The 25,030-nt window shown below is 32.8% G+C and overlaps 3 protein-coding genes and 1 long non-coding RNA gene across 13 annotated transcripts; 2 read left to right on the forward strand and 2 right to left on the reverse strand.

The window, feature by feature from the left end:
* Positions 1–208: 208 nt before the first annotated feature.
* Cnk (connector enhancer of ksr) lies at positions 209–8,416 on the reverse strand. 2 transcript variants are annotated; one of them, XM_076316158.1, is made up of 12 exons: positions 8,169–8,416; positions 6,921–7,510; positions 6,468–6,578; positions 6,160–6,410; positions 3,811–6,074; positions 3,580–3,709; positions 3,011–3,508; positions 2,802–2,945; positions 1,649–2,385; positions 1,190–1,591; positions 894–1,123; positions 209–818 (listed from the first exon to the last, which is right to left on the reverse strand). In XM_076316158.1, the coding sequence occupies exons 1-12, from the start codon at positions 8,224–8,226 to the stop codon at positions 603–605; spliced, it is 5,631 nt and encodes a 1,876-aa protein (XP_076172273.1). In that variant the 5' UTR covers positions 8,227–8,416; the 3' UTR covers positions 209–602. The 2 variants fall into 2 exon arrangements, with proteins under 2 accessions (XP_076172273.1, XP_076172274.1); XM_076316159.1 differs by lacking the exons at positions 209–818; positions 894–1,123 and having other exon boundaries at positions 1,208–1,381; positions 1,450–1,591.
* On the forward strand, positions 2,930–18,412 carry LOC143149086 (serine/threonine-protein kinase ICK). Of its 8 annotated transcripts, none has more exons than XR_012992685.1 (13): positions 2,930–3,349; positions 3,438–3,647; positions 3,717–3,760; positions 3,974–4,089; positions 9,649–10,099; positions 14,573–14,826; positions 14,910–15,031; positions 15,141–15,353; positions 15,646–15,993; positions 16,061–16,222; positions 16,288–16,419; positions 16,513–17,417; positions 17,663–17,771. XR_012992685.1 is itself a non-coding variant. In XM_076316160.1 (13 exons), the coding sequence occupies exons 5-13, from the start codon at positions 14,665–14,667 to the stop codon at positions 18,120–18,122; spliced, it is 1,734 nt and encodes a 577-aa protein (XP_076172275.1). In that variant the 5' UTR covers positions 2,930–3,647; positions 3,717–3,760; positions 3,974–4,089; positions 9,649–10,099; positions 14,573–14,664; the 3' UTR covers positions 18,123–18,412. The 8 variants fall into 8 exon arrangements, 1 of the variants encoding a protein (XP_076172275.1); XM_076316160.1 differs by adding an exon at positions 18,010–18,412 and having other exon boundaries at positions 2,930–3,647; positions 16,513–16,782; positions 17,663–17,874; XR_012992683.1 differs by having other exon boundaries at positions 2,930–3,647.
* Positions 18,413–18,725: 313 nt separating this feature from the next.
* Ent3 (equilibrative nucleoside transporter 3) lies at positions 18,726–24,271 on the reverse strand. Its single transcript, XM_076316497.1, has 10 exons — positions 23,876–24,271; positions 23,416–23,570; positions 23,205–23,333; positions 23,060–23,134; positions 22,755–22,978; positions 22,579–22,690; positions 22,331–22,498; positions 22,070–22,257; positions 21,742–21,982; positions 18,726–21,666 (listed from the first exon to the last, which is right to left on the reverse strand). Exons 1-10 carry the CDS (start codon positions 24,043–24,045, stop codon positions 21,284–21,286), a joined length of 1,845 nt encoding a protein of 614 aa, XP_076172612.1. The 5' UTR covers positions 24,046–24,271; the 3' UTR covers positions 18,726–21,283.
* On the forward strand, positions 21,319–24,518 carry LOC143149279 (uncharacterized). Of its 2 annotated transcripts, XR_012992737.1 has the most exons (4): positions 21,319–21,643; positions 21,775–21,947; positions 22,067–23,709; positions 23,786–24,518. It is a non-coding gene; the product is annotated as an uncharacterized LOC143149279 (long non-coding RNA). The 2 variants fall into 2 exon arrangements; XR_012992738.1 differs by lacking the exon at positions 22,067–23,709 and having other exon boundaries at positions 21,775–21,966.
* Positions 24,519–25,030: the final 512 nt, after the last annotated feature.

A 25,030-nucleotide genomic window follows, 5' to 3' on the forward strand; every position in this document is an offset into this window, starting at 1 on the left:
TTTAACTTTTTATAATCTTTTTTCTTTAGATAATATATTACTATAGTCTTCGGATAGCCTTTTATGTAAAAGGAGAATGGACTTGTAACATTCTGTATGTAAATATATGTCCTTATTAAATAATGTAGGATTACATAATTCATATACAATAAATGTTTAATTTACATAATACTTTTTAAAAATATTTTAAAAAATACAATAAAACGACTCAATTTACTCATTTATAGCAACAATAATTACATATAATCATAATAACAAAATGGAATCCCTTTAAATTAGATACAAATGGTAAGTTTAGTATACTTACAAAGGCATTGGTATATGATATTAATTTCAGTCGTCCACTCAGCTAACATAGTATATATTACACATCAATTGTATTATTCTGAGTGGATAGTTCACAATTTTAATTTATACAAAAAGATTTTGATAACATTCAAATGGTTCTAAAATGGACGGTTAAATTTGAATACTTTATAGAAAAATACTAGTAAACTCTTAAATTTCTCATATAAAAACACCAGATTACATTAATGAATAATAAAACAAATTATCTTTGGCTATTATATGTGGGTCAATGAACCGCGTCATGATATCATTGATTAATGAGTGTCTCGATTACTTTTATTACGATTTCGTAGTAACGAAGCATCCAAAAGAGAATATGTACCAGGTTCAAATACTGGTGGATATTCAAGACCAGGATAATCAGGTGGTGGTGATGTAGGCGGTGGTATATAAGGTAATGTTGGTGGGTTTAACGAATGTCTGCCTGTGTTGTTAAACCCTTTTTGACATAAGGAATGATTTGCACCAGTCTACAACAAAATTTTTCACATTATAGAATATGTTTGATATAATTTTCAAAATTCCTACGTTACTTAAATACATACTTTTGGTGTTAAGTTTGGGGTACATGGTGATGGTGTATCTGGACTCCAATCACTAACAGAACTAACCGAGCTAAAACTTTGACTGAGTGTTTGTGGACTATTTCCACTATAGGAACTAATAGATTGACTGATTCCACTATCACCAGGACTTTGGCTATTTGATCGACTGGGTAATCGTGATTGATTGTAACATTTTTCTCGAAACAATGCCCTATGTAATCTTGGCGACCCTGTAAAAATAATGTAAAAATTATTATAAAATATAGTAATAATTTAAAATGAATGCATTTTTTTACCTAGTAAGGTCTTTTGAGTTTCTTTAGGCAGATCAAGTGTGCAAGGTTTTTGTTGATTTTTATTGCCAAATAAATTTCTCAAGCGGCTTGATTTTTGAACCTGTTCACCTTTATCCAAATGCATTTCGAATGCAGCTGTCATTCCCTCTTGTTCAAATGGAGAAGTTGGTATAGGTGGTGGTTGGTATTGCGCTACATTTTTTAAACGAGTTTTATCATAATCGACATCTTTTTTATCGTTTCGTCGTAAAGAATCTAACCAATGTTTATCTGACGAAGTATGATCACGACGACTTGTTAAGTTGAAACTTCCTTTGCGACTTACGTTCGCATCTTTTTTTGCACGTTGCAAAGTTTCATAAGATGCATGATATGTAAGATCGCTGCTAGATCCAGAACAACCTAAAACAAAGTTTTTTTGTATGTTCTGCAAAGTTATTATTTTAATATAAAACTTACCATCGTGGCGTACAAGTCGTTTTGGAACTGTTTTAATATCTTCGACTAAATTACTGATATTTCTTGTTGAGTAATAATCATATGATCTAGAGATTTCATGATTATTTGAAGATTGTGCTTGATACATATAAGCATTAGTATTGTATTCACAAACCATACTTGTTTGTTTATCAAACTTTTCCGCAGTATCTGATTTACTGTGGTATAAAGAAGTTGATTGTTTCTGATCGTGTGTAATATTCTTGAAACGAGTTAAATCACATGGCTTCACTTGTGGAGAATTTAGTCCATCTAGTGTGTTTTTCTTATGAATACAACTAAATTCACTTGATTTTTTGTGAATTGAACATTTTGACGATTCACTTTTATTTTCATTTCTTTCAAAATCAAAATCTCCACTTAATTGTCTTGGTGTATGTAAGTTGTCCATATTTCGTGTGTATCCATACAATGCAATATTATTTACTATCTCAGTGTTATTTTTATTTCGACCATGTATAATATCATTACTAACAGTTGTTTCAGCAGCAATTTTAGATTGTTCATTAACTGTTCCATTGTCATGAAAATTTCTATGTTGAACATGAACATGATCACTAGTTAAAGGTGTCATCCGTGGTGATACAGATCTATTTCTTGTTATTTGTCTTCGATCTTCTTGTTGAGATAACATAAATTCTTCTAATGTGATAAAACCTTGTAGCTCATCAGGTCTTCTATTTCTGCTATTAAGACACCTATATTAAAACATTGTTTTACTATTTTACCATACTCAATAAGATAAAAGAGAATGTTTGATGAAAATGTATATGTACATATGATAGAAAACTTGACAGTAAATATTAACTACAGTAAGTCCACTTAAGGATAGAAGAGAGGAAATTGATTAAAATAAGGAACGACATGCACAAAATATAAACATGTAAAATAAATTTAATCAATATTTAGTGTAAATTATTTTATTATAAAATAAAAAGTATAACAATACTTATCAGGATTTTTTATCGTCTTTTAAAGTTAAAAATATATTTCTATTGTGAAGAAAATAGTATGATAGTAATTTAAATTTAACGAATATGTTTAAAAAGTAAATATTATGCACAAAAGCAACAAAAGTGGTATTAGCCTTACAACATGCAACACAAAATGTTACCTGTCTGTTGTACGCCTGTAATCACCCATATCTTGAGAACTGCTTGACATATCAGTAGTACTTTGCGATGCACATAATCCATAAAATGTACTTCCTGCGATTGTCATTTGTAAGTCTGGTGAATTTGGAACAGAGTCTTGTTTCCTGAAAAGGAAAATTAATATTATAACATAATTTTAAACAGAAGATTCCTTATTAAGTAGATTTACTTGTTAGGCATTGATGTAGGAAGCACTCTTCTGTAACTTCGAAATTGCGCAGTCGGGACAGGAACATTATGATTTCTTGTACCAAGAAATTTTAAGTATTTTCTATCTAAACTAGCACCACTAATTTCATGATCTTTATATCCGGAAGAATCTTTGCGGACGACTTTTTTTAACGATCCAAACGATTTCTCAAGATTTGGTTTATATTCTGCAGTATGGGTGTTTTTAACTTTAGTTTTTTGTTCACCATCGCTCTCATCAGTTTCACTAAAAAGAGCACTATTTCGACTGTGACCATCCACACCTAAGGTTGCTTTATTAATTCCCTCTAACCATAGAGTAAGAGAATCTTCTGTATCTGCAGAAAAATAAAATACTGTTCCTGTGTGGTAAACTTTGAATGCATATTTTCTTGATTTTACTTCAGCAGCTCGAGACACAGTAAATCCTGTTAAAGCTATGAGACAATCTGCTTTCATGCTGGTTTGAGTTTTAAACCTGTATTTATAAACATAATCAAATAAATATTTGTAGAACATAAAATAGAACATAAAAATTGAATAACAAACCTGTATAAAGAAGAACACTTTAAGATAAACCAAGCTTTAGCCCAAGCACCACCTGCACCTCTTGTACGGTATGCTAACCAGCTTTCTAAATCACCTGTACCTATATCTTTAACAGAAATATTTCTTTTTCCTAAAAGATAGGAAAGCAAAAGAAACAATACAGCAATGAATAATATGAAATGTAAGTATTTATGAATTGGTAAATAGTTCTTGTATACTTTAAATTCTTACTTGCAAATAATATGCTTCGCTTTCTACTACTTCTGGGACTGCTACTGGAAGATTTATTTAAACTTCCATGTAGTCCAATACTTCTAGCTACCATCATAGCCTTATTGACTACTCCTTTTTCAAAATTTTTCTCCTTTTCATAAACTTTCGATTTATGTTCTAGGGATTGTAATTGCTTTGAAGAGCATGAACCATCTGGAGAATCCATATTTTGAAAACAAGATTCAGAATTGTGGCATTCCAATCCTGAACTGCTGTAACCAAACTTTTCAACAAAAGGTTCGTACTTATCACAGATAGATTTGTCTTCCTTTATTTGCTTATCATTGTATTCTCTGTATGAAGAATCCATGTTTAAACTAGGTTTGCATTCATTATCTAAAGTATTTAATTCATCAATCAATTCTATTGATTTTTCTATAAAACTATTAGAAACATCAAAATAATCTTGTTTTTCTGGAAGATTCAAATTGCTTTTAATATGATTTTCCATACAAAATTCTGGTTTTTTTAAATCTCTTCTAACATTAGGTCTTTGAGATGCATAATGTTTTTCTTGATCTTCAAGAACCTTTGAAGTGTTATCAAAAGGTGAACTTGTTAATTTTGGATAATATTTACGTGGAGGAGGATCTGGAGGTATTAAATGAGATTTAGGTTCTAGCTTCTTACTAGATTCAACCTTTGTTAGCTCTACATATTTGCAAGACTGTATAATATTTCCCTGATTGATTGACTCTTCAATATTTGTATTATCAGTCTGTGTTTTTTGACAAATCTGAATTTGAGGAATGTTCTGAGTAATAGTCAGTGTATCATCTTCAGTAGAAGTCAAATCACAGTTTGTCCATACTTGTTCTTGAATTTGCATTTTTTCTTTTATTGATACAGTGGAAGATTTTTTTTCCATTAATTTTGTATGATCTATGGAGGCACAATTAAAGGTTTGGAAAATTTTTCCAAATTTAGTCGGACTTAAATTGCTTTCACTATCATTGTGCATATAACTATTTCTTGATTCTAGCTTATCTTCATTTATTTCACGATTCGAACTTGAATTGTTTGCAAAATTTTTAGTGCTAAACGCCGCCTTTGATATATTTTCTAATTCAACGTTTAAATTATTTATTATTTTTTTCTTCTCATATTTATTTACATCAGAAATAATACATTCATTATTGCTTTGGTTATTTTTTATACTGCTTCCATGACTTACATCATTTACCTTACGTATAAATGTTTTAAGCAAATCCAAGTGTTGAGATGTTTCATTGTAGTGTTCTTCATTATTTCGTAAAGTATGCATGTCAATATCACTAATATTTTGAACAACTTTTCTATCAAGATTCACATGAGTACTTTGTTTTTGATCACCAATATCTTTCAACTTTTGTTGTTCTCCCATATTTGTAGAAATTAGTTGAATATCAGTCTTAGTTGCAGATACATTGCTTACATTATTTGCAGACGATTCTAATGTACAAAATAGCTTTTGTTTTCTGTCTTCTACATTATCAGTATCCATTAAATCATACGCTGGTGTACTGTAACTTTTATCCAATTTCCCGCGCTCTTTAACACTACATATACTAGAATCTTTACCGCTTACTATATTTTTACTATTACTATGTCTATCTCTAATAAAATTGTTGCACTCATCTAAAGGCACACTTGTATCACTCAAATTGTTATTATTATTGGTAACATTAACAGATGTTTGAGGAATCTGATTGGGACTATTTGTATTACTAATAGTTAACGTTTCCTCACAATTTTGAATAGTTTTACATTCATCCTTTACTTCATGTATTATGTTAATTGTATTATCTATCTGAGGAACATCAGATTTAACAGATTTCTCTTGAAACTGTAGTTTTTTGTCATCAGGTTGCCCATCAGGCTTTTTCTTTCTTTTACATTGTTCTATACTTATGCATGTTTGCGGTCGTAAATTTGAAGGTACATTATCTAGACCATGAGCACAAGATGCAGCTTTATCGCGTAATTGAGAAGTTGTACTATGCTCCTGTTTCAATTCTTTCCAAAATTGTTCAATATCAATGCCATGCTTAGTAGTAGGACTAGCACCAGTTATAGTAGCTCGTCTTTGAACCGAATTTCTTGGTTTTGTTGAATATAATCTAATTGATAAAGGTGGTTCCGCTTCGCTATCCGAGTCACTACTATCTATGATCATTGTGTCTAATATATTGACAGTATCTAAAATACTTGCAGGTTCTGGACTGGGATTCTTTGGCATATGCCTGAACAAATTTAAATCAAATATTATACAAGGAAGTAAACATTATATATTTATATATGTACATAAGAGGAATATATGTGCAATACCTTGGTAATGGCATTGTAAAGTCTGGTATAGTCAATAATTCTGGTCTTGGCGATGGAAGATTATGTTGCCATCGTGTTGTGTATGATGTTTTCTTATTGCTGGGAAGTCGATATGGTTTTATATAAATTTGACCGTACACTTTTGTGTGCCTTGGTCTACGCTTTAAAGTTAATAATACTTCAGCAGGACTCTCGCGAAATAATTCCAAAAGATTTTTTCGTTCCCAACCAACCACAGTCTGATAATTTACCTAAAATATTTATATAAATTACTAATATGGAAATATCAAGTAGAAAAGAAAAACTACCTGAACAATTTCATCTCCTTCTTCCATTTTACCACATTGATGAGCAGCAGATCCAAATTTAATTTCAGCAATTTGATGAGCTCCATGAAAAGATGGCAAAATATAAAATCCCTAGAAAACATATTTGTAATTTTTAATTTTTTGTAATACATAATAGATATTTCTTGGAATATTATTATGAAAATTATATTCTTTCATAATAGTTTCATTGTATGCTATTAAACAATTATCTGAACAGGAAGTCAGAGTTGTGTTGTATCAAAGATTGCAGCTTTATCTGCAAAGGATGTGGCAGATAATTTTTTTTACTCTGATTCTAAAACATATTCTAGAATTTATGTTAAATATATTGGGTATGTTGCATGAATTAGAGATTTATTTAAAATAGGGGAAAGAGATGTGGAAAAAATTATTTCAGTAAAGTAAAAGAATTAAAATTAGTTTAAAACTTACCAAGTCATCTCCAGGTTTTTTTTTTAAAGTAGCTAAGTCTAAACTAGCAGGTTGCAATATCATGGGATCAGTAATATCTTGTATTATATAATCTGCCAATTTTGCTAGTTGTCCACAAATTGTTCTGATTTCTTCTATTGGTTTTTCTGCAAATCTATCTCTTTGCGCACATGTGGCCATTTCTAAAGCTAGTTTCATCAGATCAGCTTTTTTATCATTATATTCTAATTGTCCACTAAAAGGAGGACGATCGAGCCACCTTACTAATGGCTTTACAGCTGTTATAACCGATGCTACATCAGATAACGTTTGAGTGGTAACAGGTTTAGAATCTGTCTGACGGGACAATTCGTTTTGTAAACTGTGTGCTTGACAAGATAACCGTAATGCCAGGAGTTGCAGATTCTCACGATCAAGCTCATAATGAAAATTTCTTAAATATTCTACAGCTTCAAGAATAATTTCTTGATGGCCAAGCTTTAGTACTCCAAGGTGTTCTAAATCTTCTGGTCTTAAACTTAATAACTGTTGTCCACTGACGCCATGATTTGTAAAACTATGTACATAAGGTAGTACAGAATTATCCAATCCTACAATAAGAATTATCTTCATTCAAAAAATTTTATTATTTTAGAAGTATCAACTAAATGGTATTACAGTATTTCAAATTCAATGCCATGTGCTGTATCAATAAATAAATTGAAGCATTTCAAAAAATGTATTAAATTATCATCACACATGATTTTTATTTTTATTTTCTGATTTGGAATTTGTATAATTTATTCCCAAAATAGAAATCTTAGGTTTTTTTCATGCGTCATTCATAGACCTTTAATATTTGACAATATAATGAGTAAGATCATAAAAAATTGCATTTATTAAACTTAAAGAAAATACATGTAAGTAAAATTTTTGACAAATATTTTTTGAACAAGAAATCGTAAAAATGAATGAAATTATTGCTTGCACTCGTAAGGCATTTCTACGACTTAATATTTTCATTTCGAAGTAACACATCATCTGTGAATTACGCACTTGCAATGCATGATTACACGAATCAACGCAGTTTTTTACATCTAATAAAATGACTGATTAAAAGGAAAGAGGGGAGAAAAGAGAGGCACGGGCGTATATAGTAAGTGTATTTCCACATGCAAATTTTAACGATGCACGAACAACAAAAGTCACTCATTTTTCTAGATGCAAAGAAAGATACACTAACTCTAAAAAAAACTCGAATTTTCGCACCTTTTAACCATTCGCACACTTGATCAGTTTTCCATTCGGCAACATTAACATACGCCATGACCCGATCATGTATTGGACCACAAAATACTAAAGACTCTGCTTGTCCTCAATCGTTCTAATTTCCAGCTCGCCCTGTCGATAACTATTAAATACTTGATTCAACAATAACTGTATGTACACAGAGGTCCATTAATTCGTTCCATTTGAGGGGAATACGGCACGCCAAATACATCCCCTTCTCTTTGATGGCAAGCTTCTAGTTATCGTGTGGATGAAACGCTAGATGGCATTATTTCAGCTACGTATACAATAAATTATCAATATTATGAACAGATTATTATTTATTAAATACGTACCATTGCATTATAATACACTTGTACATGTAATTTAAATAAAATATGCAAACTATTGATTATGCAAGTATTAGAATTTTTTCTCAAAATATTATAATACATATTTCATGAAAATTTGTTCATTAGACTGATAACCTAATATAAAGTTAAAGTATAATGGAGTTGCTCGCAGTTTTGAGTGATTCTGACTCCTAACAATAATTTCTTTTATCTTTTCAATGATCCTAAATCATGAATCAAAAAAATAGGTATTAAAGTTCCAAATGTTATTTCAACATTCCTTCCTTAGAATATAAAATATTACAAAGTAGGGTCTGAAAATAAATGGGTCTTTGAAAATTTGAATAGGCTGTTAGGGTTATAATTTCGAAAATATTCTTAATTTTATGGTGTTAAAGTGTTACAGTTCCATTTGTTGTCGCATCAAGTCGTAAAAACACATGAAACATATTTTTACATTTTTCGAAACTGATAAATTTTATAGAATTACAAACGATGTACAGGGACGAGATTTTTGTTTACTACCCTTACCGATTTCGGTGGTTCAGTTGGATATAGTTCCTAGAATCATCATTCTTAAATCAAGAGGTCGCTTCAACACTACTGATAATTTACGTAGTCGATATTTCAGATTATGTGACACTAACTCCCGCAAGATGTCTATTCCATATTTTGGCTGTGCTTTAGTTTTTAGAAACTTGGAACTTTTCTCGTTAACAGTTTCTTTGTGACAATTATAATTATCTAAATTCAATTCAATCTAAATTTGTTTAGAAAGTTTCCAATCGCCACAATATTCTATGTTGAAATTTCTATAATTCGTTAAGAAATAATTCTTACGAGGAGACGATAGAATTTTTAATTACAGTAACTTGTACAAGATTAAAAGTTATTTACAATTATTCAAATTCACGTGTGTCTTGTTTGAAATACTGTGAAATAAAATAAAAGCTTTGCTATAAAATACATATGTACATATAAAGTTGGATGTGATCTTACAAATTAGAGTAAAAGAACGAAGAATTATTCCCTTTACTTCAACAATTTGTTAATATATAAAGGAACGAATGAAATGGTACTATGACGTCCGAATGACAATAAGAGTAACTGTACGATTTTTATTGTAGATTTCCAGTGCCTTGAACGAATTGAACAATTTCAAGAACTTTCCAAATACGTGAAATGAATCTTATTGAATCGATTGATGTTTCTGTGTACACGATTCCATCACTGACTGGATCTAATTCAAATCTAACCCAGATCAACCCGTGGCTAAACGATACAAAACCCAGATGGGGTTTGGTCGTGGAACAACCTCCGGTGGTTCAAGTTTCAGTTAGTATCCGTAACCATGGACACGCGTTGAAGTATGGCCGCTCGATTAACAGTTTGCAAGCGAGCGTTGCGCAGAAAGGTAATCAAGTACGTGGAATGCTGATGATTCACATTGCGACCAGTTTCGTAAGTAGAGTTAAAGTTGTTGAAAAATTACAATTATCGTTTTCGTCAAACATTGGATTACTCGTGAGCAACCGTTACCACCCAATACTTCCGGTTTAACAGCTACGCGAAACGTATGTATGTGGTACATTTAATCGTCTTCCAAGTGTTTAAACTTTAAAACATGTACATGCATTACGGAAAGATCGTTGAATGCTTATTTCTATCAATGTTTTTTTTTCCTAGCTTCTTCTTTTTAGCTCACTCGAGAGATCGCGATTGACCGTTTCCGTTTTCATAAAATTTGGTAAACGAGTTACAAAAAAAACTTCTCTAAGCGCGGCCCGATCAAATTTGAAAGAGATCAAAGTTCAAGCTGACCTATACCGAAAATGCTATTATTTTTTAAAAGTATAACATATTTCCATTAATTATCGTGCCTTTCGTAAGTATTAATTAGCGATTATTGCGTTTGTTTCGAGCAACAGTTGCGAAACTGCTATAATCATCGTCTAACTGCAAGTTAAAAGGGTTACATGTTGGACCACTTTTTAGGAGGCACGCGGATGAATAAATAATATTAACGAGCGTATATAATCGATGATAATATTAATGATATAATATCGTTAAATGTCGGTTTGAATTCACATATCTTACGTGTGACTTTTTTAAGATATTAAAACAATCTGACTCGTTCGAAATTTTGCCATTTTAATTGAATTTTAACTTTACTCCAGTTGTACAAGTATTAACAGTACAATTCCCTGAATTAATAACATTGTTCTTGAAATTTGAGCGCGTTCTTTGGTACTCTTCCATTAGAAAAATGTTGAATAAAGTTAAATTTATTCCAAAGTGTAAGCCTGGCGATACAATGAAGATTGATACTTCCTAAAACAGAACTGAACAATGAAATTTCCCGCAGTACTGAATTTTACAAATATTTGTTGCGAGTCTAATATTATTATTTATTTGGGATCGGTACGCTACGTATACTATAGTTTGTTCGAAGATCGTTATTTAGGGTACAATTGTGTTCCTGTTACAAGTTCCAAATTATATACAAGAATAATTATTTGTATTATAATATATGTACACGTAAAATTTCAACGAAATTTACAATTATAAAATTTTTCCAAACACGTTTCGTCCTAGTGGTCTTATTTCGTTTTAGATTTGCTACATAGTTGGACTCGTTGGTAAGGTTTCGTTAGATTTAGTATATCGACGGTTTTTTTTTTTTTGAGATAAAAAAAAAATAATACAAATTATACCGTGACATTTTAAGTATTATAGCGAATTTTTTGGCTCGAAAGCAAAAATATTATCTAGTAGAAACGTTGTTTCTACTTTCCACTGGATGAAAGCTTTTCACACCAATGTTGCTCTACGATCAAATATTCTTTCGTTCTATTTCAATTTTGCGACTACACGAGCATGCGTGTGCACGTATGCAAATGCATAATAGCAACACCGAAAATCGTAGCATCTGATAATATAATATTTCTTTCCCCCCCCCCCCCCCCCCCATTTGAATCAGTTTCAACGTCACAGCTCGAATCAGTCGCGTGGTATCTACCACCTTGCATACATTTTCCAAGAATACGTGTTTTCTTGAGCAGCGAGACCGGAGAAAATCTATATCCTCGCATGTCTGACTGGCCACGGAGATTGTCCGCATGCGAGCGTTAAGAAAATGCTAATCTCGACCAGGCCACTCGTGTGTTCTTGCGCCTGTAGGACAAAGCCATTTGTTAACCCTTTCGGGACGTAACTGGGTTATCGTATGGTCATTCGGAATGGTTGATGCGATATCGTTTTTCGTCGTACAATGTCAAACGTCGAAGAAAGTTGTGTCGTAGTTGGTACACTGCACTGGAAAGCAAAGAAAACGCGGACGAATGCGTCACGATTGTTATCGGCACGTTGCTTCCAATACACTACAATTAATACAATAATGTATTGCACCGCGCGATTCAAGTATTCACGTAACGTACGAGATTCAATTTCATTCTTTCTTCGTTAGAGGGAATAGAGAAGCGAAGAGAATTTCGTTTAATTCTTGTATGAAAAATTTAATTTTCTTCGAGATTTATTCAAGCATTGAAGAAACTTTTACAGACGACGAACGTATATCGGAGTGATAATAAAGAAAAGAAGCTAAAAGAATTACTTTTTTTTTTTTTCGTACGAAATACAAAGTAGTTTGTAATTACGATACTTTCCTCGTTCGTAGATCGGAAAATGAAAACCTCTTCGCCGCGATTGTTACTTTTAATACGACGAACGATAGTAACTGACAGCCTTGCATGTGCAAACTTCTTTTTGTCGTTCGTCGTTGACTCGCCGCGTTGTACGTGTTTGTTTTATCGATGGGCCGAGTAGGTGGTGGTGTCGAGGGAATATCGTAACGCGAATTGATGATTCGATTATCCGAAGAGCGACAAATCATTCCAAATAAGTCTGTCAGAGAATTGTAAACGATAAACAGAACGCAAGGGAAAAATGAATGTATTGTCATCCGAAGACTGTATCGTGTACTAGACAAATTACTACAACTAGTTTCCAATGTCAATAACGATAAAATGTAACTGGTACAAGAGATACGGTAGTAATAAAAAAAATATTACACCATAATCGTATTTTAAGTGGCTTTTGTAAATGTCGATACATCAAATATCGATTGATCATTGGACGAACGAAATAAAAGAAATTACGATTACGATTGCGATAAATAACGATCTTTGGATAAATTTTCTCCATAGTATTTTAATAGATTTCGTTCAATTTTGATCGTTCCTTCGATCGAAAACCATCGAGAAACATTCCTTCCCCCCAATTGAAGAAATAATTTCAAGACCGGGGTAAAGTTCGAATGGTAACGTAATCCGAGTAATCGCAAACGGTGGAGTATAAAGGGCATAGAGTACACGTATCTTTAATAAAAATTCGTAGATCGATCCGGAAACGACGAGTGTCATCGTTTGGAAGTAAGTGATATTCAGTTATCAACGTGCATGCATAAGCGGCCGGCCAGCACGTTCTAGCCGTGTATACAGGCACCCCTATAGTGATTCATATTTCACGAACGGTGTTTTAACGTTTCCTCAACGGTGGTGGCTTCAACGTTAGCGACAAGATTAAACTTTTACCCGGAGTCTTTAACGAAACGTATAGAAGTGAAAGTTCAGTCTCTACTTCTATCGATTTTACACCGATACACAGGGTGTACAAACCCGTCAACGTCAACGAAATATATTCGGAACTAAAATAAATATTTCACACTTTCCAACGATGCGATCATCGTATGAAAATTAATTTGTTCAACGCGGACGTTTCAAAAGTGGTATGAACGTCACCTTTACATCGTTGTTAAACGGGAGTAGAGTTTCTCGAATATTTACATTTACGATACTTTTCACGGGGCCAATGGCCCGTGATTCAAGGTCGTTCAAGGACAAACAACGAACAAACTCGGATCGAACCGAATTGTTATCATAATTTCATGCTTTTTTTTCTCGGTCGACGGACGATCTATAGACTCGACGTTATGACGTAACGCCAGTGAAACGCATATCCAACGTACTCTAAATTTCTTCAAATAGTGTTCCGTTTAGATTGTTTCGTATCGATTTTAATTTTCACCGTGTCGAGTTGTTCGTCGTGGACGATTTAAAAATGTATCGGATCAAAATACTCAAGTTATGGGTAAGAGACGGTCCCGGATCGAGGAGATTCGCGTTACTTAAAATCTACCTAGAAAGTCACAATGTAAATAAAATTTATCGACGCATTAAGTGGGCGTGGATGATGAAAGCGTGACCGAGAGCGTGATTTCATTCGAGTTTTATTAATTTATGAACCGTAGGCTACTGCGAAAAGCCTACAAAGCGATTCGATCGAATTGGAAGCCAGATAGTAAACGATCTAAACGAAACATTTACCGGGATTAAAAATTGATCTCTTATTTTCAAAAGGAGAAGACACGTGTACGTTATTTATCGTAGCCTATCGAACTTAACTATTGGCGAACATCAATATCGTACAAGTTGTAATTTAACCGTGAAAGGTCATCGCGCATTCTGTATTAATGGCCGCACGTGGGCTGGCCGATATTGCATGATCAAAACAATCAAACGCGTCCATATTCGTGCGGTGTGGCCAGAAATAGTCGAATATATATCTATCGAGCGATTCATTCATTATCCAAATAGACCAGAAACGCGACAAGTAAACGTACTTCCATTTATATCAATACGAACAACTTTCGACCCCGTTACTCGTTGAATAAAAAATTACAATCTCGATAACAGAACGAAATATTTCGCAATGAACGAACGTAAAATTCAACTCCCCGATCGGATAAATAACGCGTTGCTATACACAAAAAAAAAAGATTACCCATTGCTTCGCCAATTGTTTGACACGCGAAACGATAAATGTAAAAACACTGTGACGTCGTTGTAAGTATATACACCCGTACTTGAAACTGTTGCGTCTATTAAAAATGAAAAATATAAAGACCCCCAGATTCGTCGGTATTCTAAATTCGACAAATACGAACCTTCGAGTATCAGGAACGCGTTCATTCGACGAAAATTTACCTTTCAGGGATTAGTATAATGTACGAGCAGTATTTCGACAAGGCCAATCAGCTGACAAGTCTCAGGTGTTTTGGGCGTTCTTAATAAAATCAAACGCAAATGACGATGAACCGATACATAACTTTGAATCAATTAGGCGACGGAACGTTCGGTTCCGTCGTTCTTGGAGAACGCATCGACACAGGGGAGAAGGTTGCTATAAAACGAATGAAAAGGAAATACTATTCCTGGGAGGAAGCTATGAATCTTCGCGAAGTGAAAGTAAGAAGGATCAACAACAATTTTTCCCCGAAATCATCGAATCGTGGAATGTTAATAATTAATTAAAACGCGGTCTGTTTCAGTCGTTGAAAAAACTTAGCCACGCGAACGTGGTTAAATTGAAGGAAGTGATACGGGAGAACGACGTGCTGTACTTCGTCTTCGAGTACATGAAGGAGAATCTGTATCAGTTGATGAAGGATAGGTAGGATTTAAGATCCGTGTTTAGGTTTCGATGTTGATATTTAAACAGCGGACAAGCGAAAGTTTGAAACGACACGGTGACACATGTTTCTGAATTTCTTGTACAACAGGGACAAACTCTTCCCGGAGGCGGTGATCAGAAATATAGTTTACCAAGTGTTACAAGGACTGGCTTTCATGCATAAACATGGGTTCTTTCATCGCGATATGAAACCTGAAAATTTATTATGCATGGGACCAGAATTAGTGAAGATTGCCGATTTCGGACTAGCCAGGGAAATACGGTCAAGGCCACCCTATACGGATTACGTGTCCACGAGATGGTAATAGTTTTATATGGCACGATGTAAAATATTTTCTTCTATAGTTACTCACCCGAGAAGACTTTTAGTAACTGTACGAAAGATGGTACGGTGAATACAATCTCGTACTTGGGTTTGTTAACTGATAGCTGTAGCAAATAGCCGATAGTAGCCGTGAACAAGGAATATAAATAATTCGAATAATATTAGATATAAAAGATTGCTTGTATCGCTTCGTGTATTAGGAGCAAATAGATTTTCGCAGTTTCCGTTCGCATCGACTTCTCTAAGCACACCGTGAAACCTGTTTCAGGTACAGAGCGCCGGAAGTGTTGCTTCATTCGACCACCTATAATAGCCCAATTGACATTTGGGCGGTAGGTTGCATCATGGCTGAATTGTACACATTTCGACCATTGTTCCCCGGTAAAAGCGAAATCGACGAGATCTTTAAAATATGCTCCGTGATCGGCACACCGGAAAAGGACGATTGGCCGGAGGGATATCAGTTGGCTGCCGCCATGAATTTCAAGTTCCCGAACTTTACTCGGACATCGTTGAACGTTCTAATACCGAACGCCAGCCAAGAAGCGGTGATATTCATGGAAGATATGCTACAATGGAACCCAATAAAAAGACCTACGGCTCAACAGTCTCTGAGGTAGCTCGAATCGACAGAAACATTTCCAGTAATAGGGACCGAGATTTATTAAATTATCTGTCCTCAGGTATCCTTACTTTCAAGTGAGCGTGCCCCGTGTAATCAACAGTAAAAAGATCGGTGTCGCGTCTCAGCGAGACATCGTTCTGAACAAAGTGAACCTACCACCACCCGTTCCCAAACAGTATGCCTACTCCCAAGAGATCCTCGACAACTCTTTGGAGTCCAGGTAAAGTACATTGTCTCGTAGGGATGGTAATATCGTCGTAACGAACAAAATGTTCATTGTCGCAGAGCGCAGGAGAGCATAGTGCAGACGCAGCAACAACAACAACAACCGATGCTACCGTTATTGAACCATAACAATTATGTGCGAAAAAGCAATCCCCCGAAGTGGGACGAGGACGATTTTGCAGAGCTTCTGGGGTGCGTTGCCCGAATTTCGTAATCAAAGCGATGTTAGGTGGAATCTCGTCTGCCTCGCGATTGTATAATCTAATAATTGATTGTCCACGTCAGAAGCAAGATCGTTCCCGAGAACGTGAACATAAAGCTTGCCCCAGAACGAGTATACAAAGAGAACCGTGCCAATTGGAACGCCAATTATTTACCAGACAATTCGAAGCAGAGCAACGGGAATTGGACGCTACCGGCGTGGAACGAACCGGGTACACTGCATTGGAATCAGTCGCAGTCGAACATGAAGAATGACCGTAAAGTTTCGGCAAAACAGCACTACCTCACTGTGGCTCGGTACGTCGCTGGGCCGAGTACAAGCCTGTCGTCCAGGTATCGAAAGTTCCGAAACCTAAAGCGAATCCCGAACCCCCATTTATTGTTAATATTGGGATACATGCTGTTATGCTTTCTGCTTTGGCGATACGAACTTCAGAAGTATTTCAAATACCTGATCAACTTTCTGGTAAAGAGATCTTGTAAAACGTTGGTCTTGAAATATCTGAACATTTGTAGTTATTTTATACATAGTTGCGGGTCGCAATTGAAAGTCCAAGTATCGAGGATTCCTTATTTGACGAATCTTTCAAACCTTGTATTCGATGTTATGCTGTTTGTCTACAATGTCTGTGTCGAAATTGTGAATGGAAAGTATCCACAATACCTATCGATTATTGTCGCGATGATTCTTGAACGTTTCGCAACTGTTTCAGAAAGTCTTCGTAACATTGTTTTTATACCGCCATATATTTATTTGTATTTAGACCAAGTTTTCCAAATTGAATATTGGAAATGTCTGTGTAAAATTTTTCGAACGAATTTTGATAACTTTTTTTATATAATCGAATTGCCTTTTTTGTACGTGGCACAACAATTTTCTATCGCATTGCAATCTTTTTTCAGGATTTCTAATTGATTGCAGTAGGATTTATTACCGGATCATTTTATTATTGCATTCATTGAAATCGGTTGGTTATATTTTCATTATTATCCTTACGAACTTTGCACCCCTATTTCTAATATGAATGGCCGAAAGTATGAGTGTACAATTGTGAACCATATATTCCTCTTAATTCATTTTTTTCCACTGTATTTCTAAACCCTATTGTAAATTCAAAGTGTTTAATAAAATAATTACGATATTCTGGGGGCCAAGTATTTATTGTTTTCTTTATTGGGTATTTCTAATACTTATTTTCTTTTGCTCTTGAAGAAACGGTGACTCCGACTCAAATCGACCTAGATTAATGCGGAATTTGGTTGGACAACCAATGGAAAAGTATGAGGAATTCACAGACTCCTTTTGGGTACCCAGGAATTCTATTGAGAATCAATCGAAGCAGTATTACCTTCCGAGAAATCGTTATATTACAGATCAAACTTTAAGGTTGCCTTATCCCAGTGTTTATGGTACACAAAGTATCAGTAAGTATTTGAAGTCAACGTCAAATAAAACAACACAGATAACAAAATTTAAGTAATCTCAAATCAATAAATTATCAATAATAACTACACAGTTAAAGACTCGCATATGTTATTAACGATCGATTAATTTGACAGAAACCACAAACAAAGGAACGCTTCAACCAGGTGTATATGGAAATGTCCTGAATACAAAAGGTAGTGGAAGCCTTCATGGTCGAACCGATTGGGCTGCTAAGTATCTAAAATGACTGTTTTAAAAGTGTTATATATATTCGTAAATTAGTCTACTTTTTTTCTTAAGGCAACTTTAACTGTGATAGAATGATATTTATCACTTCATTGCATTCTAAGGAGGACATGAATAAGAATCAATAATAATTTGAATGCTATGATGGAAGAACAAATTTACAGATATTGACACAAAACTTTTAAGAATGTAATCACTATATTGATTAATTATTTTTGAAACTGTATAAGTGATCACATTTTTAAAATGATCAGACTTAATTTATCGATAAGTAGGAAAAAATTTTAAAAGAATGCGTCTTTTAATTTTGTTAACAAATACTATTGAATTATTTGTTGAATAACAGTATTTTAGTATTACTTATACATGATAGAATTCATTACATTAATACTTCTTTTCTTCTTCTATGTTATTTAAATCTTCATACAACGAAAATGTGAAAAATAGTAATAACTAAATAATAATGGTTAAGAATGTAATGTTTGATTCATAAAGAATATAATAATTGGATAAGGTATATTAATGAAAATAATATACACACACACACACATGTATATGTATATATGTATATACATATGTATGTATGTATATATATATATATATATACATATATACATATTTATTATTTGTACATATTGATTAATTGCGATATGGAGTAACTTCTGATTCATCTAAAGATCAATTATTATGTATTCATTCTTCTTATAATCGATTGTAGTTTTTAATTGAGTACATATTAACGTCTGTTCGGATAATTACTCCATGTCACTGTCAGATACAATGTTGAAGGAAAGTACACTATGATGAAAAATATGATATAAAACAAAACAACATTCCATATTTTCTACACACAATCTTTAAGAAGCATACTCCTACTGTACATTCATAATCATATACCTCACTCATTTCGTTAACTATCATGACTTTAGTTGTCTTATAAATGAATATTTTTAATACGTTTTCCTTTGTAATAAGTTTTACCCTTGAAATATTTTTTTTATATAGTTTTGATAGGTATATTTCGGAACTTATATGTTTATAATATAAGTTAAAAGTAATAAAAAATATACTACTATTGCATAATAAACGTTGACTAAAGTATTTCTCCCTATGATGCAATTGTAAAACTAGATTGTTTCATAAAAATATTTCATAAAGGAACATGTCGTAAAAAAATTTGTTTAAAAATTATTTCTACTTGTAAGAATTTGTACATATCAGATCCCCGTTCCTAAATTCTGACGTTCTTTCTTTAAATTTTCTAAAAGATTTTAAAGTCTTTAATCAGGATATGTGAAAGTAAGGTACCTAAAGGATTAAGTATCTTTCTTCGTATTTTAATAATCGAATCTATTCCGTATTTCGTACTGTTTTTAAAACGGTATCAACATTTGTGTATGCTAAAAGAAATATTGTATGAAACAACCACCATACAAGAAAAGCTGTGATACTGTTGATGGTACAATTGAAAATTGATATGATTAATTGGCATTATTTCAAATTTGATGTATCGTATGTATTAGACAAGAAATCTATGCAATTCTTGTGTGCTTTATCTAAATGATCTCTAAGTTTGCTTTAAATATACGAAATATATCTGTAAGCTGTTTGGATGGGTGGTACATTGGTAAATATTATGCATATACATTTATTCATTAATGTAATACGATTTTATATTTGAAGTAATCCATCGGAATGCTCGTAAAAATGCTTCCGTGTTAATGTATTCGCACACGTACGATTCATCAGTTACGTTCATTTAAGTCCATTTAATTCACGAGCTTGGATGAGCTTCATTATATGATTTCATTAAAAAAAAATTAAAGATTCTACCCTTTTTAAATATGCATTTAAATTCTATCGCAATGCATGAATATGATCTTAAGATTAATGCATCTATTTCGTAAATTTCAATGCTATAAAGATTGAAAATTTGATTATAATCTCCCACACAACCGTGAATATGTTTGGGCATGTAACATAGATAAAACTGCGCGTTCGAAAAAAACAAGTGTTTTGCTCATACGGAAGTACGCTGTAAGTATACGTATCTTATATTTTATATATTAACTATTCACGCAGAAATATAACAATTTCGTACAGAATATACTTGCACAATAACTTCGTCACCTAAATTTACTACTTCTCAACCGCTAATCTAACAAGTGCAGCACACATTAGAACTATCAGAAATGACTCTTATTCCACGCTTATTAATTATTTTGCGATTTATATTAGTCATTCCAGACACTTCTAGAGAAACTTAAAATAATAAGTTTCAATTAAAAAATAAAATATTTTACATGCCCTCAAAAATTCGATTTAATTCTTGAATGATATCGGATAAAATTCAACCTAGCGTTCATTTAATTCCATTTTTTCTGGTAGGCAGAGATCTTAACAAGTATTGATTTTAATAGTACAAATTCACATATCAATTAGGATCTTCAAGATTGTCTCTGCCTCTGATTAGAATTATTTAAGAATTAAAAATTAAATTCAATTAAATTATTCACAATGATATGAAAGGCACAATATCTTTTAAGAAAATTAAGTATGATAATCATACATTCAAAAAGTGTCTAACATATATTCTTTTATATTATAAAATTTGTAAGCATTTCATTGAACTAATACATTTACTAGGTTGTTCAATAAGTTTTGTAGTTCGATAAAACTTATTGAACAGTACTAGGTTGTTCAAAATGTTTTGTCATTCGATAAAACTTATTGAACAACCTATTATATAATTTAAAGGAACATTTATCAAATATAATCCAAAATTAATTTCAACTTGATTCGATATTGCTCCGTTTTTACTTTATATTGACTCCCGTTCCATTGCAAAATATTTTTTGCCCATTAATTACTGTGTTATTAAAATTTCAAATAGAACGGTTGCTATTTGTAGAATCATAATTTAGAGATTTTTTACTTTTGTGTGCGTGTTCAATCTGGTGATATTTGACAATATCCAATAATTTTTAATTGGTTTCAAATTTTCTAAGATATTTGATCTCAATAATGTTTCTCGTAGAAATGTCATAATTTAAGGAACAAACAGAAATGAGTAGTGAAAAGATTTTTAAACAGGATTTCTAATTTGGATAACTTTATCTATAAAAAGCACCAGATTCAACACAGCACACAAACGTGCGTATCCTAGTGTTGCAAGATCGCATTATTAACGGAAGCAGTAACGTTAACTAAAATTTTAGGTGATACAGTTGTAGACGCCACCATAATACCAGTGGTTAATGTACTAACGGTAGTATTAGAAATTAAAGTAGATGTTAAAAGAGTTGACAAGACATTAACGGTAGTTTTTACCTTTGGTGTAATATTTTCTAATGTTGGTAATGTGGAAGACATAGCGTTTATCAGAATACTCGGCGTCGTATTATTAAGTGGCATTATTGACGGTTTTAATATCTTAGAACACACATCTTTAGCTTGGACTGGTAATTTAAAGCGTGTATCCATCATGTATGCCAATAATGATCCAACTGTTAGACCCGTGATGTACGATAAAGTCATGATATTACCTTAAAAAAAACCAATGATGTTATAAAAGATAACTTACTAAAGTAAATTATTATTAATAATAAAAATATAAATACCTGCTAATTCACGATGCCCTTCTGGAACTTTAGTAGGTGCTTGCATCATTGGTACTGAACCAACAATACCATTCGTAACACCAAGTAGGCAGGAAAAAAATAATGGATATCCTTCACCAGAAAGGACTGGAGCACCTCTTGGTAGTGCACATAGTAGAAATAAGGGAATTAATATGACTCGAACGCACGAAAAATATAATAACTGAGTACGTTTCCATTCATAAGGTATTAATGCAAGTTGCTGAAATATTAAATAATGAGTAATATTATTTTATAATCTCGAAGTACATATACCTCGTATATCAACGTCCGCGATTAATTATAGTACCTTGCCCAATACATCGGAAGCATTAAATGCAGTCATCAAAATTACTGGCATCCATGACTCAAGTTTACAAGAAATTATTTCGGATATAACACCAGGATATAGACAAAGTGTAACACAGTATGCCATTCCAATACTAGACATGTATGGAAATATTATCTTTGCCACTTCGAGTCTTGCAAGTAAACCCCCTGTGGAAATTTTTAATATTGTATTAAAAGCATTTTATATTAAGCATTTTAGTCAAAGAAAAAACCAACATACTTTTTATTTCATGCCATGGTTTACTTGTTTGAGTTCCATATGCTCCTCTCATAACAACGACATCTTCGACTTTGTACGTTGGACCAGCACTACCAGGAGGATTTCCTGATGGTGCACTAGGTTCGTACACAGGGTTACTGAATGAAAATGCTGAATACTGATTTGTTCCTAATAATAATTAAAATGTATAATCAACATAAACAAAAATGCACCTCCATTCAATCTACTAAAAGTAAACTGCAATTTACCATTCAAATCAGTATTTCCACTCGCAGATTCGTTTCCTAAAGGACTAGTTTGAATTTTTAGGACTCCATACTGACCTTTCGAAGGGTCTCCAACTTGATCCAAAGGATCCATCTAATTAAGAATAATATTTAATTGATACAATATTTTTTCAATGTTAATGATACTCAATGCATACCAGACCAACATCTTCTGTCGGTTCCAATGTAATTCGATTTCTTTCTTGACATAATGTTATATAAAATTGCACAAAATCAGTCTTACGAACTACTTGATGCAACACAAAACACATCAGGATTGATATATTTGATAAAATGAAAAACATGGATGTATTGTCGCGTTCATCATTAAGCAAGGACTTTGTAAATATTCGATTTATAGACACCCAAAGGCCAGCAATGCCTGTACAAAAAATCATAATTTTTTAAAATATTTCATTGATTAAATGCCTCAGATAAAAGTCGTTTCAAATTTGTTACACACTTTCTCCAGTCATTACCGCCTGAGTATACCGACTGGGAAGCATAGACGTGTATCCATAAAAGCTCGATTGTTGCACTACAATTTGTAACTTTTAATATTAAGTTATTAATTAAAACGCATAATTATTGACATAGGGAATTATTACCTGTACATCCAAGCGACACTATTGCAACAGCAACTAAATTAATCGTATATGAATTGGCAACAGCAAAAACTTCCCACCAGATCTCGCATATCACAACGAAATTTAAAGTAACAAAGGACACTAAGTATCCTAAAATTTGCATCAATGTATTAAATAATAATAATCTTTCTGGAAGCAATCTATAAATGTTGCATTCATTTTTAATTCTCACCAAATGTTATCCGTGTATTCAAAGACAATGTTTCAACTAAGATGTTGTTTGCAAACACTGCGAAAAAGGCCATAGTAATGTAGACAACTGACATATCGAATATTATGGTAGTTTCAGGATATCTTGCTTGGAAGTAATCCACTGCTATGATAAAACTGTAAAGTATAAATATCGACGTTACAGCATTTTAAATTTCATAAGAAAGATCATGCAATAATCTGAAGTGATAACTTTTGAATTTTACTGTAAACAACCAGGGTATACTATGAATAAAAAAGAAAATGAAAAATATATGTAAACATCTATCGTACAAACAGAACAATCAATCATTAATGGTAACTTGATTATACTTATACTGTTTTACTTTCAGGACGAAAACATAAATTATAGAAACAAAGGTCTTTGATATCCAACTGCTGAAACACAGGGAAAGATAGATAATGTCTTATTGTGGCATGACCTGTTATATGGCAAGAGGAATCCTATACCGCCAAGAATAAGGGTGAAGTAGATAAAGTCGTGCCTGTCAACCGGCGGTGACAGATGAGTGAACCCATTGGAGAACTTGAATTCATTCATGCCTCTTGCCTTGCCTAATTGTACATATCCTTGACTCAAATTCTCATCCATATTAACCGCGACGATTGGTCAAGAAAGAAAGAACGAAGCCGCTAACCGTTTTATAACTCCACCTTTCGACGAGAGTTTCAACGGTCAGTTCTTTTCGTCAAACTTCACTGAGTATCGTACACCATACACTTTCTGTCGATCAGTTAATTGCACCTGATCGCTACCTTATTTATTTCTTTACGCGTAATATAGACGCGATTGTCGCACGTCCATGCGCATGCTTTCAAAATTTGCGGCATTGATTTCTGCGTGCGCACTACATCCTGTACTCGAATTCTGCCGCGAAATTCGACTAACGGAATATACATATATTGAATGCATTGTGGAACGTGAATGTAGCTGAAGTTAGTGCAGAATACTATAGATAGAAGAAACATTGACATTACTGTTTTACTACGTAATATTTTAATGTTGGTTAACTGAAATTTCTAATTTAATAAAAAGATCCAAATGTGATTCATCATAATTGCATTTTGAAAATTAATATAAATTATATTTAAAGACCTGTTGTCAACAAGTAACTAAAATATAAACATAGAATGTTTACTCTATATCTAGTAATTTTTAGAAAAAATAGTTTGCAACTCTTTATCTGAGATACCCTGTATATTCTACATATCCAGAGTAGAGCATATTTTATCCAGATAAGGAATAATGAATCAAAATAACGGATAACGTTTTGTCTGAATAAACGTTTATTCAGAAGTGTATAAAGAAATTGTACAAATTTTTATATTTATACATCTCAGAAGTTACATTTGTGATTGTAACTACAATTATATCGTTATTATTGTCCTTTAATTACATTTGGAAATTACAATTGTAATTATAGACAAGAGCAATTAACGATTACAAAATGTAATCTGTAATGAATGTTTTCTTATTTATATTATTTACATAAATAAATATTTATTCGTCAACAACAATCACTGTGAATAACGAATAATTATTTTCCGGATAAATTATACGAAGAAAAATATTTTAT

This window comes from Ptiloglossa arizonensis, chromosome 7 (assembly GCF_051014685.1).
Source record: "Ptiloglossa arizonensis isolate GNS036 chromosome 7, iyPtiAriz1_principal, whole genome shotgun sequence".
NCBI classification, from domain to species: Eukaryota; Metazoa; Arthropoda; class Insecta; order Hymenoptera; family Colletidae; genus Ptiloglossa; species Ptiloglossa arizonensis.